This window comes from Protopterus annectens, chromosome 3.part0 (assembly GCF_019279795.1).
Source record: "Protopterus annectens isolate FY-2018-M chromosome 3.part0, PAN1.0, whole genome shotgun sequence".
Lineage (NCBI taxonomy): Eukaryota > Metazoa > Chordata > Ceratodontiformes > Protopteridae > Protopterus > Protopterus annectens.
The window spans coordinates 178,543,719-178,558,190 of NC_056731.1; the positions used below are offsets into that span (position 1 = coordinate 178,543,719).

The window sequence follows — 14,472 nt, forward strand, 5'->3', positions numbered from 1 at the left end:
TTTGTGTAGGATTCAGCAGTTGTAACTGTATTGTCCATCTGCATGGGTGTCATGAAGTTCACCACTTCTGTCTTAAGAAGCATGAAGTTGGCTGTGGAAAACTTGTTTACCTTAATGGGGGGTGGGGGCGGGATGTGGATATCTAGGGTGATTAGCTTATGGTCAGATCTGACCAACGAAGAGATGACTTCAGATGTGGAACACCGGTCACTCATGTTGGTAATGACTAGGTCTAGGATATTGTTGCCGCTGGTGGGGGTGTGTATAACTTGATCCAGGACATTGGAATTTATGAATTCCAGAAAGCGTTGAGTGAAGGAAGTTGGTACATGAGTAGTTTTCCCAATTAATGGTGGGGTAGTTGAAATCGCCCATTATTAGGATGTTTGGTTGAACCCTAATATTTTCCAGTATATCAAGAAAAGAGGAGTGGGAATCCTGGGGCATGGTGGGGGATCTATAGCAAGCTACAATTTGGATTGCAGTTTTGCCCAGAGTAAGTTGTACTTGGACAACCTCGGATGCATTATGCCCAGCAACTAGCCTGCAGGTGTGGATATCCTTAATGAATATGGACACACCTCCGCCTTTGGTGTTCCGGTCCAAGTTAGAGGGACGAGAAATGTGGTATGAGTTATAGCCTGGTAATGCAGGGGTGCTCACTGGAGCCTTGAACCAGGTCTCAGTCACTGCACAGATATCAACGTTCTCCATTTTAAGTGCCTCGACGGAGGACATTTTGAGATTTAGACTTCTAGCATTGAGTAGTTTTACCCTCAGTTTTTGCTTGCCTCTTCCTGTTATGGTGGTGAATTTGTCATTTGAACCTTACCTAAAAAAGGCACTCTGGGGCGGCAAGAGCCTTAGCCAGTATCCGGAATCCCAGGGGTGACAGGTGCAGGCCATGTCTGGCAAAGTATCGTGGTCTGTCGACCATGTCGTTTCAGGCAGACAGATACTGGATCCCCTTAGAATGACACCAGAAGCTAAGTCAATCATTTTATCCTTGTATTGTGGCATCATTCTGGGTGATGGCAGGATGCTACTCAGGGCTAGAGTCATACCTGCCTGGGCTACAAGATCGGAGAGCTTTATTCTTTTTTGACATTTAGGTTTTGTATTCACTAGCTAGTAGCCAGATTAATCCAAAATCGATAACTTTTGTCAGCTTTTTTTTTTTTGTTAAATGTTTGGATTTCACACTGGGAAAGCTGTAATTAATGTGTTAACTGTCAACTAATTGTAAGATGTTTGGTCCTATGGAATCATTCAAACATCATTCAACGTCCTGTACATTTCCTAGGTAGATTTGTGAAGAAATCTGGATTACCTAACCATCTTGTTTAGTCCTGGAGTGTCTTAGTCCTCTTATCAAGTATGTTACTCAGCAAATCAGCATGCTTCCCCTGGCAGCCACCCACCACTTCTATACCAGCTGTAAACTACTCTTTAACAGTTTTACATCTTGGACTTCATGTTAGCAATGTTGTGCTTCATACTGCAAAGTATTTAAACTATGAGTTTAAACTTAAATAGGTTGCTTTACCAGTTATTCAGGTGACAGTTTTGTTACAGTGACTGCTGAATGCACCCAGTTCTGTGCAAAACCTATCATTGGATGCCTGTTTTACTTTGTTCCTTAATTCATTTTCTACCTACCAAAGATGAATAGAATTCTAAGTGGTCCATAACAAACAGGCTATTTTAACTGATGAGAAATTGCAAAGGGTTTTACTGTGACTTCACTGACAAACCCATTCCAGGCCATATTAATGTCAATTCTGTTAGAGTGGCAGCTGCCTCTGCCACCATCTTTAGGAATAATGCAGCAGAAAATGTTGGTGAGGCAACATACATGGTCATACATTTACTATGTTCTGCATGATGGATTGCCAGTCCACAGCAAGAACGGGTTTGATTCTGCTGTTAATTCAGGGCATGGGAACAGTGGCCAGAATTCTCTTCCTTCTGCCTCACTGAGCAGATTTTGGCATTTTTCTCATATATTAGAAGCACCAGGCAGGCAAGCAGGCAGTATTGACTTTCAGCATTTTAATCATCATCACTCTCCTTACCTTCTCCCTTCTATTTAGCATCATCATCTTTCTGTGTTTTTACCTTATCTTTGTGTAGTAGTTTGCATGAAAGTTGGTTTATTTGTTAATGTGGACCTTCACGTGTGTGTATGAATGTATAAATTAGTTTATAAAATATTGTTGAATCAATTTTCATTGATTCCAGGCTTACTGACCTCTGTTCTCTTCAAAACTCCCATGATTTCAGGCTCTGTTCTCTTCAAAACTCCATGACAGTTTTTAACATGGGTCCTGCAGGCATGGCAGGACAAGTCCTACTATCCACTTTGCATGCGGGTGACAAGCTGGTCTTCATTGAATCAGGCTTGACAGGCAAAAGAGTCAAACACTCTAGGGTCAACCAAACCCCCACAGATCAATCAGTGATGGTAATAAACACTAAGTGTGGGAAGGATGATAATAATTTTTTGCACAATGGACCAAGTAAATAGTCACACCCCTTTATTTGCTTCCAGTGTTAGAACACCCCTTTATCTGCTTCCAGTGTTAGAATTAGTAACTACATGCATATGCCCTTAACTCGTGTTTGCCTGTGTGTGTTTTTACAAAATGGACAAGGAATATTAACCTGTCAGTTTGCTGGTTGTCTGTATATCAAATGTCTTCTGCTGCATTGGAGAAAATTAGTGTGAGCCACTTTAACCCTGTATTCAGTCACTGATCCCTTCACAGTCATAAATGTTACACCCCAACAAACTGTCACCACCTGAAAAAATCATTTAGCAGGGAAAAACTGACAAGCACAGAAATATTCAAAAAGAAAAAATAAACAAAGTTAAAAAAGTCAAGCAACAGAACATGTTTCCAAGCCAAATACATTAGTAAACCTAAATAAAAAATATTAAAGAAAGAAAACTAAACAGAAAAATGGATTGTGCCACAAACATATTTTACAGTAATTAATTGGAAGTATTTAATATGTAAATGAGTTGGATTAATTTATGTAAAGTAGATTACCTACTTGGGAACAATGAAAAGCATCCTAAAATAAAAAAAATTAACCTCATGACATCAAGATGAATTGAAAGCATAAACCCCCACAGATGGAAGATGAAGTAGTATTGGAAATGAATAAAGGCCGACAGTCACCATAGATACAGAAAGTCAGCTATAGTGGAGTCAGTCAGATTATATGTACACATGCAAATACCGCAAAAAGCATCTTCTAGGCATTGACTTAAGATGTAAATGTGAAGACAGAGTACACAAAAGGAAATCCTTGCACAAATACTAAAGTAAAAATAAAATGTGCAGAATTTACCATGAAAAGCCAGTTCAATAAAGACAACAATATACCACTGAAGGGAAGATTATGGAGAGAACATTATTGCTTACAAGTATGTGACTTTCATTTCCTGGAGTTGCCACTAAATGGTTACTCTTGTACCTATTTTGAGGTTGTATTACCTGGAAAAAAAAGTGTGCATGTTTGTGAAACAGCTGTGCTTATGATGTTAAATATCTTCATCTGGCCTCATTCTGCTGCTATTACTCATAGTTTCATGAGTGATTACTAGGCTAATGACCCCAGGGAGCCTTTGTAAGCCTAATCATACTTCTCAAATGTCTGATATGTTCTAATACCCTGTGGTTATTTTAGGGGTATATATAGGCTTTGGCATGGGTGGTCAAGTTTTTACAGGTTGCTTCTGTCTACTATAGACATAAGTGCCAGACCAGGGATATATTTCTGATTCCCCATCCACTTGTCCAAGTTACACTTGAGCTGGATTATAGAAGAACACTGCTTCACATGGATGGGAAGTCTCTTGCTTAAAAAAGGGTAGTCTTTCAGCCATATACATGTTCTTCCATCATATACTGTTTTGTTTATGTTCTAGATGAGGTTTAGGTCCCTAGATCAGATAATTCCAGTGCACTTTATTTGCGGATGTGTGACAGGCCCATCAGAGCAGGATCAGATAATGCTTTATAGGCCAGGCATATATTGCCTGTTAGTAGTCTGTAGCAAACCAAGTGCAGGGCTATAGGCTTTGAGGTGGTCATATTTTTACATCCTGTATTCTTTTTAATAATAACCTCTTTGTTCACTCCAGTTGTTGCATATGCTTGGTCGGACACATACTGAAGGGTTACTCAGTGATTGGTGTGATGTGTGCTGAGTACAGGGGAACAATGACATCACTTATGCAGGCTGGACACTAATTGCCTGTAGCTCTGATTCATAGTAAATTGCTCATAAATCTGCTGTTATCAGAACTCCCTTTCACAAATGAACTTCACTTTGTATTGAAAATGAATTATTTATAGGTTTATAGGTAGGTACTAGGCTATCTGCCAGAGGGCATTTATAAGCCTAGCCAGAGTGTGTTGGCTTTCGCCACCCCATTGATTAATTAACTGATCCTCTGTCAAGCAGAGCCAATGAAGTGATCCCAGGGGTGTATTTTCTGTTACCCATCCACTCGTCAAGGTTTCTCTTGAAGAGTGTTAGTGAGGGGCTCTGCCTAATGTAGTTTGGAATTTTGTTCCAAAGCATGGGGCAGCTCTGTGACAGGAATCTATCCCCCCAGCATGTTATATTTATTGTTGTGGCGAGGTTTAGCTCACTAGACCGCGTGGCTCGCAGTGACTTGGATTTCTAAAGGTGGAGCATGTCCATCAATTCTGAGTTGGACATGGCTTTGTAAGTCAGGCAAAGATCACCTCTGAGTAAGTGGTATGCCACTGAGTACAGCCGGAGTTTTTTCAGTCGGGCTGCATAGGACATATGTTTGAGGCCAGCAATCATGATGATTGTAAGCTAACTCTAAAATGCTTACTGACATAGAGAGTTAATAATACATAAAGGACTGTTGATGAGGGGTTGTGTAGTGTTGGTACCTGTTCAAAAATGGAACTGTGTAACAATTTACAACATTTTGACAGGAATGCTCTTTAAATGATTACCCTGAAATTTTCATACCAAAATTCCACACAGTTGAATTGTAATCCTGGGCAGCAATAAACTTCAGATATACAATTGTGTTACGTAAACTACTAAATTGGGTTCATGCCTTACAAACACCCCTGGACATGTAGTAATATCTGCACAATGCACACCCACTTATACCGTACTGTGAGCACATACACACACACACACACACACACACACACACACACACACACAAATAAGCACAGTGTCCATGGCAGCCACCAATTTGTTTTTTGGAGGTCAGAGGAAGGTGGACTATTGGAGAAAACAACACAAACCCAAGGTGAACATATGCACTCTGCACAGGGAGTGACAAAAGGTCATAATTGAAACCCAGTCCCTTTTACTTGCTAGCATATGACTTCCTGGCATTATCTTGAAAGTGGCAAGTACTCAGTGTCCTGTCATAAGTTCTAAGAACTGCAAGAGATTTGCATAGATCATGCTTTTGAATGAACCAGTATTAAACTAGTATTTTATGGAGAGGATTTTCTTAATAACCAAAAGAAATCTCATATTCTAATGTAGGACACACAATGTCAGAATTAGTCTAAGTTGACTTGATTTTTATACGGAAATGGGAATCTGATTTTTTTTACTGATACTATGAAATATTTATCACGTAAAAGATTTGGATTGTGGTTTTCAAAAGCAAAATATAAATTGATACATTATTTGGCTTTATGGTATGTGGTAGTGTTGGTCAACATTCCATTAAAAGCTTAGTTTTCATCTTGCCTATTTACTGGCATTCTTGCCTTGTACTAGAAGAGCTTGCAGTAAATGGTAAGCCTTTGTTCAAGAGAGACAGAATACAAAGAAGGCTGTATGTAGATTTAATAACCAGAATGATGTGGTGGCATAGAGAACAAGATCTTTAGAAATGAAAAATCATTTTCGAATATTTCGTTACAGATATAATTTTTTAAGTGAAAAGGTGGTAACTCCATTGAAAAGAGACTAGGTATGCTTATATACAGATGAAGTTTTAAAGAACAAATCAGGAAAATATCTTAAAATATCCTTTTGGAGGGGAAGAAATGTATCTTTTTTTTTTTTTTTTTTGTACACAATAATTTTGTTAGACCTTGACCTTGATCCACAATGACTAGACAAGTGGAATGCCACAGTTGGACTTTGTGGCTGTCAGAATAAAAAATATGTTGGTCCACTAATGGAAAACGCAAAAACAATGGAACAATTACTCAAGCTTTCAGGCTAACATGACAATATCCAGTGAAGGGCTTGTGCTAACCTGAAAGTTTAAATAATTTAAAATCCTGTGTTGGTCTAGTAAAAGGTATTACTCATGTTTACATACATTAAATACTTAACCTTAGCATGCCTCTCTGTTCACTACAATTCCTGTGTCTGTTCTTTATTTCAAACACAACTAGACACACACACACGCACCTTATTTTCTGCTCCAACCCTTAACTATACCAACTAAAATTCCAGTACATTCTTCCCCATAGCTCATAACCTTTATAATGTATCTCTCTCACACTTATTTAGACAAAAATACCTATAAGCTAGCAACACTTCTGCCTCCATCAGGCTCCTCACCAGAACAAAATAGAAAGCCAAAATGGTGCTTCTTATTTAGGCCATCATTAGCTGCATTCATGTGTGGTGATTTTCATCCCTACACCAGGCCACCCACCATAACCACTCCCATAACCATGCTAACAGTTAAAACCAGCCTAACATTTCCAAAACTACTTTGAAATTCATAAACCTGAACCTGATAAGAGTTTGCAGTAACATTACAGAACTGCATGCATTCATTTCTTACTAATTTCCTGACATCTCAGTGTGAAGACTGGTAGAGAAGGGTGAAGGCTGCCAGCCTAGTCAAATATAATTTGATACATAACTCTGGCATTTGTAAATATAAATGTGAAATACAGGCTTGTGTCTTAAATGTAAAGAAATGCTGTTTCAACAATGTGGCAACATTGCCATCTGATGTAAGGAAAACTAAGTCAAGCATTTCAAATCTTTCTTTTGAAGTTAAAATTATTTCAAATCTATCCTTTGATTTTTAGAGCTCGGAGTCAGCCTGTCTGAACTAGCACATTCTTCCTATTGTTTCAACTTAAGGAATAATTACTAGAGTGTACACGTGAAATGTCTTTTGTTGTTGTAGCTTCCTGAGCAGGTGTTAGCTTGTTAAATAATGTAGCCTGTTGGCCTAGGAACTCCAGGCTAAGTGTCAAAGAAATGATGTAATGGAAACTAACTGAGAATTATGTAATCTGGGAGGGCCCAGAAGAAATGTTTGTTAGTGATTTTAAAAACTATTGCTCAGAGAGAGACTGTAAGCATTTTGATCTTGGACATCTAACTCAGCACTGCCTATGCTCTTAAGTAAGTTATCTTAGAAGCATGTTTTCTTGTAGCAATACCTAGGAAATTAGAAAATATTAGACTAAGTGTTTTTCTGTTATGTCAGAACTGCACTACGGAATTATTTTATGTTTCTGTGTGATCTCTGAATGCTTGAATAGCACTGTGGTGTAGTAGTATTGTCTTGTGTTTTTAGTATTTATTATTAAATATTTTTAAACCCTTTTCAACTGTGGCTGGTTTATGTAGAGATAAATTAATCCGTAGAGTACATTGCATGCTTATAAGTGATCTTGTACTAAGCCCTTCCAATAAGCCTTGATTGCTTAGTTACACTACTATTGGATAATAATATTGCACAGTAATAATTGGACACCCTTTTAAGGGCCTTTTGGTAGCTGATAAATATTAGCTGGTGGTGGCAGGAATTACTACCGTATAGTCTGGGTAAAGGGGTACAGGTGGAGAATCTGTGTCAGCCTTTTCCAGGAGTGTCTGTGAAGTTGTATAAATACTTATCTCAAAGTGTGTGTGTGTGTCCGCTACTGGGCAGGGACACGAAGCACTAGTTGGACAGAGAGGACTAGAGGTTAGCTTGCCAGCTAGGCTGAGATGTGGACCCTATAGCTATGCCAGTGGGGAGTCTTATTGAGGACCTGGGGAGCAAGGGAGCAACCAGCCCCAGACTGACTGTGATCTCTGTGTGCTCTTAAGGAAATTGCACTTTACTGTGTGTATTTGTTATCTTTTCTTCATATATGAGATGCCTTCTCTGGTGTTAATGGTAAGGATTGAGGCTCCTTGATTGTTGGGCCAGGGCACAGGCATCACAGTCAGTATAACCCAAACCTGTCTAAAACCCGAAATATAAGATACTCAAATTCTACCACCAGGATGTCATATCTTCTGAGCTGCTCGCAAGCCCCCCAGAAAAGCAGGAGGAGTAGACATCATATACCCCAGTATTCTAAACATAACTTCATACCCAAAAACACCCTTCCTTCAATAATGTGGAGATCCTTATTTCCATTTTCAGGCTCAACTCCTGTAAATCCATATGTGTTATAGCCTTATTTATATCCCCCCCCCCAGATAACAGTATTAGTATAGTACGGACTATGCTGTTTAGGACATTCATCAACATATCCCTAGAACCTATCATCATGAGTGACCTTAACATGGATTGAACACATACCTTATCTGACAGTCCCACTATTACCATCAACCTTTTTGGTTTCCCACAGCTAATTAACATGCCTACTAGATATAACAAGTCCTCATCAAAGGCTTCTATACTGGACTTGATTTTCTCCTCCAACACCAATAATATCTCCAACTGTGGCACTTTAACAGATAATCTAAGTGACCTTCTACCCACCTTTGCAGACAGACTTGCACAAAATCCCATCGAACATCACTCATACAGGATGTCACGTAACCTAACTTTATCTCAGCATTCAGACAACTCATTTGGAACTTCTTAAAACAACTCCCCCTAGATGATGACACACTTGCATTCAACAGATTCTGTGTCTGTGAACTGAGCAACAATTCCCCTATTAAAAATAAACTGCCAAGACTAATCCAGCATCTTGGCTCTCATAGGTGCATCAGACAACAAATGGTCCTCAAAGACAAGGCCTGGAAAGTATGGTTCATCACAAAACCCAGAGAAAGCCTTGTATATTGTAGATAAATGACAAACAAGACATAGCATAAGGCAAGAAAAAATCTACACTACCACAATCTTCAATGTTCACACCAAAACAACCCCCAACATTTCTAGCACTCAGTACAGTACTTACTAACCCTGGCCAAAGACAACAACAACCCTCCCCATCCCCTGATGACACTCCCATAACAATTGCTAACAAATTTAACAACTACATCCTCCAAACTGTAACAACACCTATGAAACAACTTGTCCACCAACCCTTAATATCTCCAACCTTAAAACTTCACAGAAAGTCACTTCTCAATCAAGCCTGCCCACACTGCCTCTACAAAAAGATATCTCCTACAACTAAAAAACACAAGCCCAGCAGGAGACAGTCTGCATTTCAGAAAATTTCAGCAGAAGCTATATAATATCCTATATATATATATATATATATATATATATATATATATATATTTGTACACTGATAAACAGATATATCCATAAATCCTGTGTCCCAACCGTCTAGAAGAAAGCTTACATACTTCTCTTCACAAAGGTGGCTCCTCAGTCGAGTACTCCAATTTCATACCTTTTGCCAATACTACTCCCCCTTTCCAAAATATTAGAAAATGTATTCCCTCACAACTACTTCAGTATCTATCTTCAAACAGTCTTCTCTCTACTAGTCAACATGACTTCCATCCCAACCACAGCATCAGTACTACTGTACGTCATTTTCTGGATACCCTCAACAAAAGCAGAAACACTGGTAACCTAGTATCCTCTGTATTCCTTGACTTCAAAGCTTTCAACACTTGTCTGTCATCCCAAACTACTACCTATACTTTCCACCTTAGGACCCCCTCCCCACATATCCTGGTTTAAAACTGTTTATGTGATAGATACCAGGCTGTCAAATGTCAACAGGAATTCTCTACATCTCTAGCCATTACTGTAGTTGTGCCTCAGGGATCCATATTAGGACCCCCTCTGTTGAGCATATTCGTTAATGACCACCTTACACACTACTTCTAAGCAAGCCTCTATGATTCAATATGCAGATTACTCAACCTTCATCTCTACAGCTCCCAACCTTCAAAAGCCACAAGAAGTCACTCAAGAATCTTTTATTTATGTTGGAACATGGCTTGATCATTATCAACGCCAGTTAAACCCTAACAAACGTTTCTTATTTTCACCCCAAAAACACTCTCAAAACAAATCTTTCTTCAAAATTAGCTCCTTAAGTAAGACTGTTTGAATAGGTCTCCCACAGGAAACTTTTAGGAGTCACCATTAACTCATTAAAATTTGACTTGCATTTTAAATTCATTATCAAAGAAAATGCACCAGAAATTTGGCTTCTTACAAATGTAAATCTTTTCTCACTAATAGAACAGAGGAAGCTGCAGACAAAACCTTCTTCTCTTAACACTACTATATACCGTCCCATCTTTACTAACCAACAAAACTCCTCTCAAACAAGGCTTGGGCAACGCTAAATAAAATTGCTCACTTCGCTGCAAATTGCTGCTTTAGAACCCATCACTTTTTGGCTCATAATCAACTGCAATGGCTAGAACTTGCATTAAAAAAACATGCTGTAAATCTACCACTGTACTTAAACTCTTCAGTTTAAAGAAAAATTCATCTGGAGTCTCACTGTACACCAGCTCTGTCACTACCCGCTGTAATGACCTTCCATTCACTCTCAGACATTACCAAAATCAACATGATTTCATAACCCACCTTCAAGGTTTAATCAATGCACCCTCCCTATGTAAATGTTCTCCACCAGTGTTTAAAACAATTTCCCTTCTTCTCAGACCCTTTCTGATTTTTCCATTCCTCATCTCAACTTCAATCTATGTATTACTGTCCACATATCCTGCCTCACACACAGACTCAACCTACACCCTCCTATCTCTCTCCATCACCTTATTTGTCTTATATTGTATTTTACCAAAAACTTCAAAACAATGCATTTTAAACAGTAGACGTGCATAGTTGCAACACAAATGACTAACTCTCACCAGAAGACAATATGTACTCATACACACACCCCTAACTATATAAACCAACTCTGTGATTGCACTACAGTGGGGAAAAGGGCATATACCTTTTACTTGCCTTATAGTACTCTACACAGTGCCATATATACTAACTGCAGTTCAGTGAAATGAGATTCAGTAAATTGAGTTTTCCGCAATTTGTGTTTTCAACGATGTGGTTGGGTTGGAATGGAATTCAGTGAAATGAGATTCAATTAAACAAAGTAGACATCAAAAAGATCTGAAAGAGGTGAGTTTTCTACCTTTAGGTAAACATTTTTGTTGGTCATAAGCAAAACAATTTCTTCTTAGTGCATGCTGGAAGTGAGGTTTGAAATGTAAAGGCACCTGAAGTAGATTAAGATGCATTATTTATTGAAGATTTTTATGTTTAAACTGCAGTCAAACTCGCACCCATTTTGTTACTGCTTGAAATGTGCTAAGACTCGATCCCCATTTTCAAATGAATGTGACTTCTGTATGTAGCCTTTAAGCATTGATCTAAGGCATAATTGTAATCATTTAGTCCGTCTTCAGAAGGAATTTTTTTTGTAAGTGCTCATCCTATATTATGTTGTCAGTTTAGTAAAAAGTTGATAAAATAATTCATGAATTTTAACTAATTTTTTTGTACCCCATTACTAGGTGAAACCTGGACTGAAACACTGGCCTATGTACTTTTTTGGGGAACGGCAAGCATTGGAACAGGCTTCATTATTCTTTACAATGGCAAGGACTTTGTTGATTCACCTAAACTGGTTCAGAAAGAGAAGATGGACTGAATTTGTGTGTGTGGAAAGCAGCTCAGCAGTCAAGACTCTGCAGTGCAGAGTCTGAGTCTCTACTGACCTGCTTCCCACACCAAACTGAAATCTTTATTACTAGAACTATATGTTTTTCCAGGATTTTGACAGTGGTGGTCTACAGTCTGTGATAGACCCTTGAGTTTTCATACTGCACATGGCCATTGCATTGTTTGATGTTTCCAATGATTTCTGTCCCCACTGGCATTCCAAGATACAGGTAACCCATAGTCTCATCCTGCAGAAGTGCTGAACAGCAGTCAGGGTTTGTCACCATGTGGTACTGTTTGAAAAATACAAGAGCGTTTATAACCGACAAGACTACAGTAGAGTAATTGGCTATTTGTCTTAATTTTGAAAGTAAAGTTACTCTGATCGATTACCAAAAAAAAAATCTGTAGTCCCTCTGGAGAGTTTTTCTCTAATGATTCTAGTTTAGTAACAAATTTGCTGTTCTGTCAGTTGAGTCTTTGTGAATGATTATAAAATGGATTTTATAAAATATATCAATGTCAGAGTGGATTACTTGTAAGTAATATCTTCAGTTATTTGAAGGTTTCATTTTGGTTTGCAGCACAGAGATTGTGGGATGATGTTTTTTCCAAACTGTAGACAGCTGATCGTTTTCATTTCACTTGAGAAAAATTAACGGTGGTCCAAGAAAGAAAACTGATATTTCTAAACTTTGTTCTGTGTTCTTCCAGTTGAGCTTAAGGTCCAAAGCATTAGTGTTGAAGAACTCAACATGTTGCACATGCACATACATATTCAGTGAGGTTCTCCCTAATGCTTACTTTAGTGTTACTTAGAAAAGCTGTGGTTGTGAAACGTTTAAAATTTTCAGCTGTTTTGTGACAAAAAGAGATAATCCATTTTTGTACACACCAGAAGCACTGGCTATATTCTGTTTTGATTCATTCATTCATTTTTCTTAACATTGATTCATTACATTATTTGTTAGTCAAACGTCACCACATAAATGTTATCTGTAAAAGAATGTAAGACCAACTTTTTTGCTCCTTGTTTGCACAACCATTTTTTGTGTGAATTGAGCAGGAATATATTTTAATACTTCATGTCAGCAGATTTCTGTTATATTATTTTTAAATATATTGTAATATAGAGTTCAACAAAACATTAATGGCTATTGTAGCCATTAAATATTAATTTAAAGTTTTAAAATGTTTTGCTATCCACAGAATTTCATGCAGGTGGGTTTTAACACATGAGAAAATATACTCAGGCATTGGTAGATGATAAATTGGTTAGTTTGTCATTCTAATACCTCTTGCTGTACATTTAATGAAAAATATTACCAAAAATGTGCTGTGTAGCCCCAGATACCCAATAACATAAATTCTGCAAGCTTAGTGACTAAGATTGTGTTTTGACCTAGGAAATCTTGATTTTTTTTTCTCATGAATGTTTTACAAGCTCACTCAATTTTGACCATTGAAAGGGTTGTTTTGGTGGACAATTTTCTCACAGCTATAGTAATATATTGCATTGTTTAGAACTTATTTTCACCAAATATTCACAACATTGTAAAGTGCTGCTGCAGATAAAGGCTTTATCTGTAATTGTTACAGCAATGAAATGAGACCAAATTTAAACAACTCTGAAGTAGATTACAGCGAAATGTATTCTTGTTAAACTGCTGTTCAAGGAACTGAAAATTCTGTTGGACGTAGCGGTTAGCATTTCTTTTAAAGGAATGCACTTATACATATATACATATATATATATATAAAATAAAGCTGTATTTACTTTTCTGACAACAGCGGTTGGTTTCAGTCTTTTCATTTCATTTTATTGAAATAAAAGTGTGTGTGCCTTATTGAAGCAATTTTAGTACAGTAAGTCAGTTAATGTTAGCCCAGTGGCAAATTTGTCATGATACATTGCTGCCTTTTTTCAGTTATCCATTTGATATGTCCATTGTAATTCCAACTTTTTTTATGGAAACACAGAGAACTAAACAAGGAGATTAAGTGAGATGCAGCAGCAACAGATGAAATCCGACATCAAAACTGCAAACTGTTACTGATTTCTGCAGAACAGATGTAATGCATATAAGGGTTGTTAGTAGCACTACCAGTAATTAAATGCCTGTGATCTTTAAGTCAATGTGATAGTATTAACGAGTTAATGTCAGAAAATGAACAAGAGAAGAAATAAGACTGTTTGGCTTGTGCTTTAGCCAAGTGTTCCATATGTAATCTATATCAAATTGGACTCATTTATAGCTTTCAGACCCTCTCTGAATTAATACTGCATCTGTTTTGAGCTATGCATACTTTGTCTGTTGGACATGCTGTCCTTGTTGAAAGTTTGGAAATATTTTGGCTAGAAGCTATAAATCATTATCTGTGTACCATGACTTAAGTAAGCCATTTGTATGCTATGTACTGCAAAAAAGGCCACATTCTGTATAAATTACGTCAGTAGTGTCACTCATCTATCACACTTCCTCCACCTGCCATCATATGCCTATCAGTGAGAATATCACTTCCATCTTGGAAACCATATTTTGCAAATATTTGTGATAGTAGCATTAAGTAATTTATCTGTTATGTAT

At 37.7% G+C, this 14,472-nt stretch overlaps 1 protein-coding gene across 1 annotated transcript in view; it reads left to right on the forward strand.

Annotated features, from left to right (window-relative positions):
• SACM1L (SAC1 like phosphatidylinositide phosphatase) overlaps positions 1 to 13,674 on the forward strand; it is a 1,643,742-nt gene extending 1,630,068 nt beyond the window's left edge. The window contains exon 19 of the mRNA XM_044065524.1: positions 11,737 to 13,674. Within this exon, the coding sequence (XP_043921459.1) occupies positions 11,737 to 11,873 (137 nt within the window). The 3' untranslated portion in view covers positions 11,874 to 13,674. The remainder of the gene's footprint in view (positions 1 to 11,736) is intronic.
• The last annotated feature ends 798 nt before the right edge of the window (positions 13,675 to 14,472 follow it).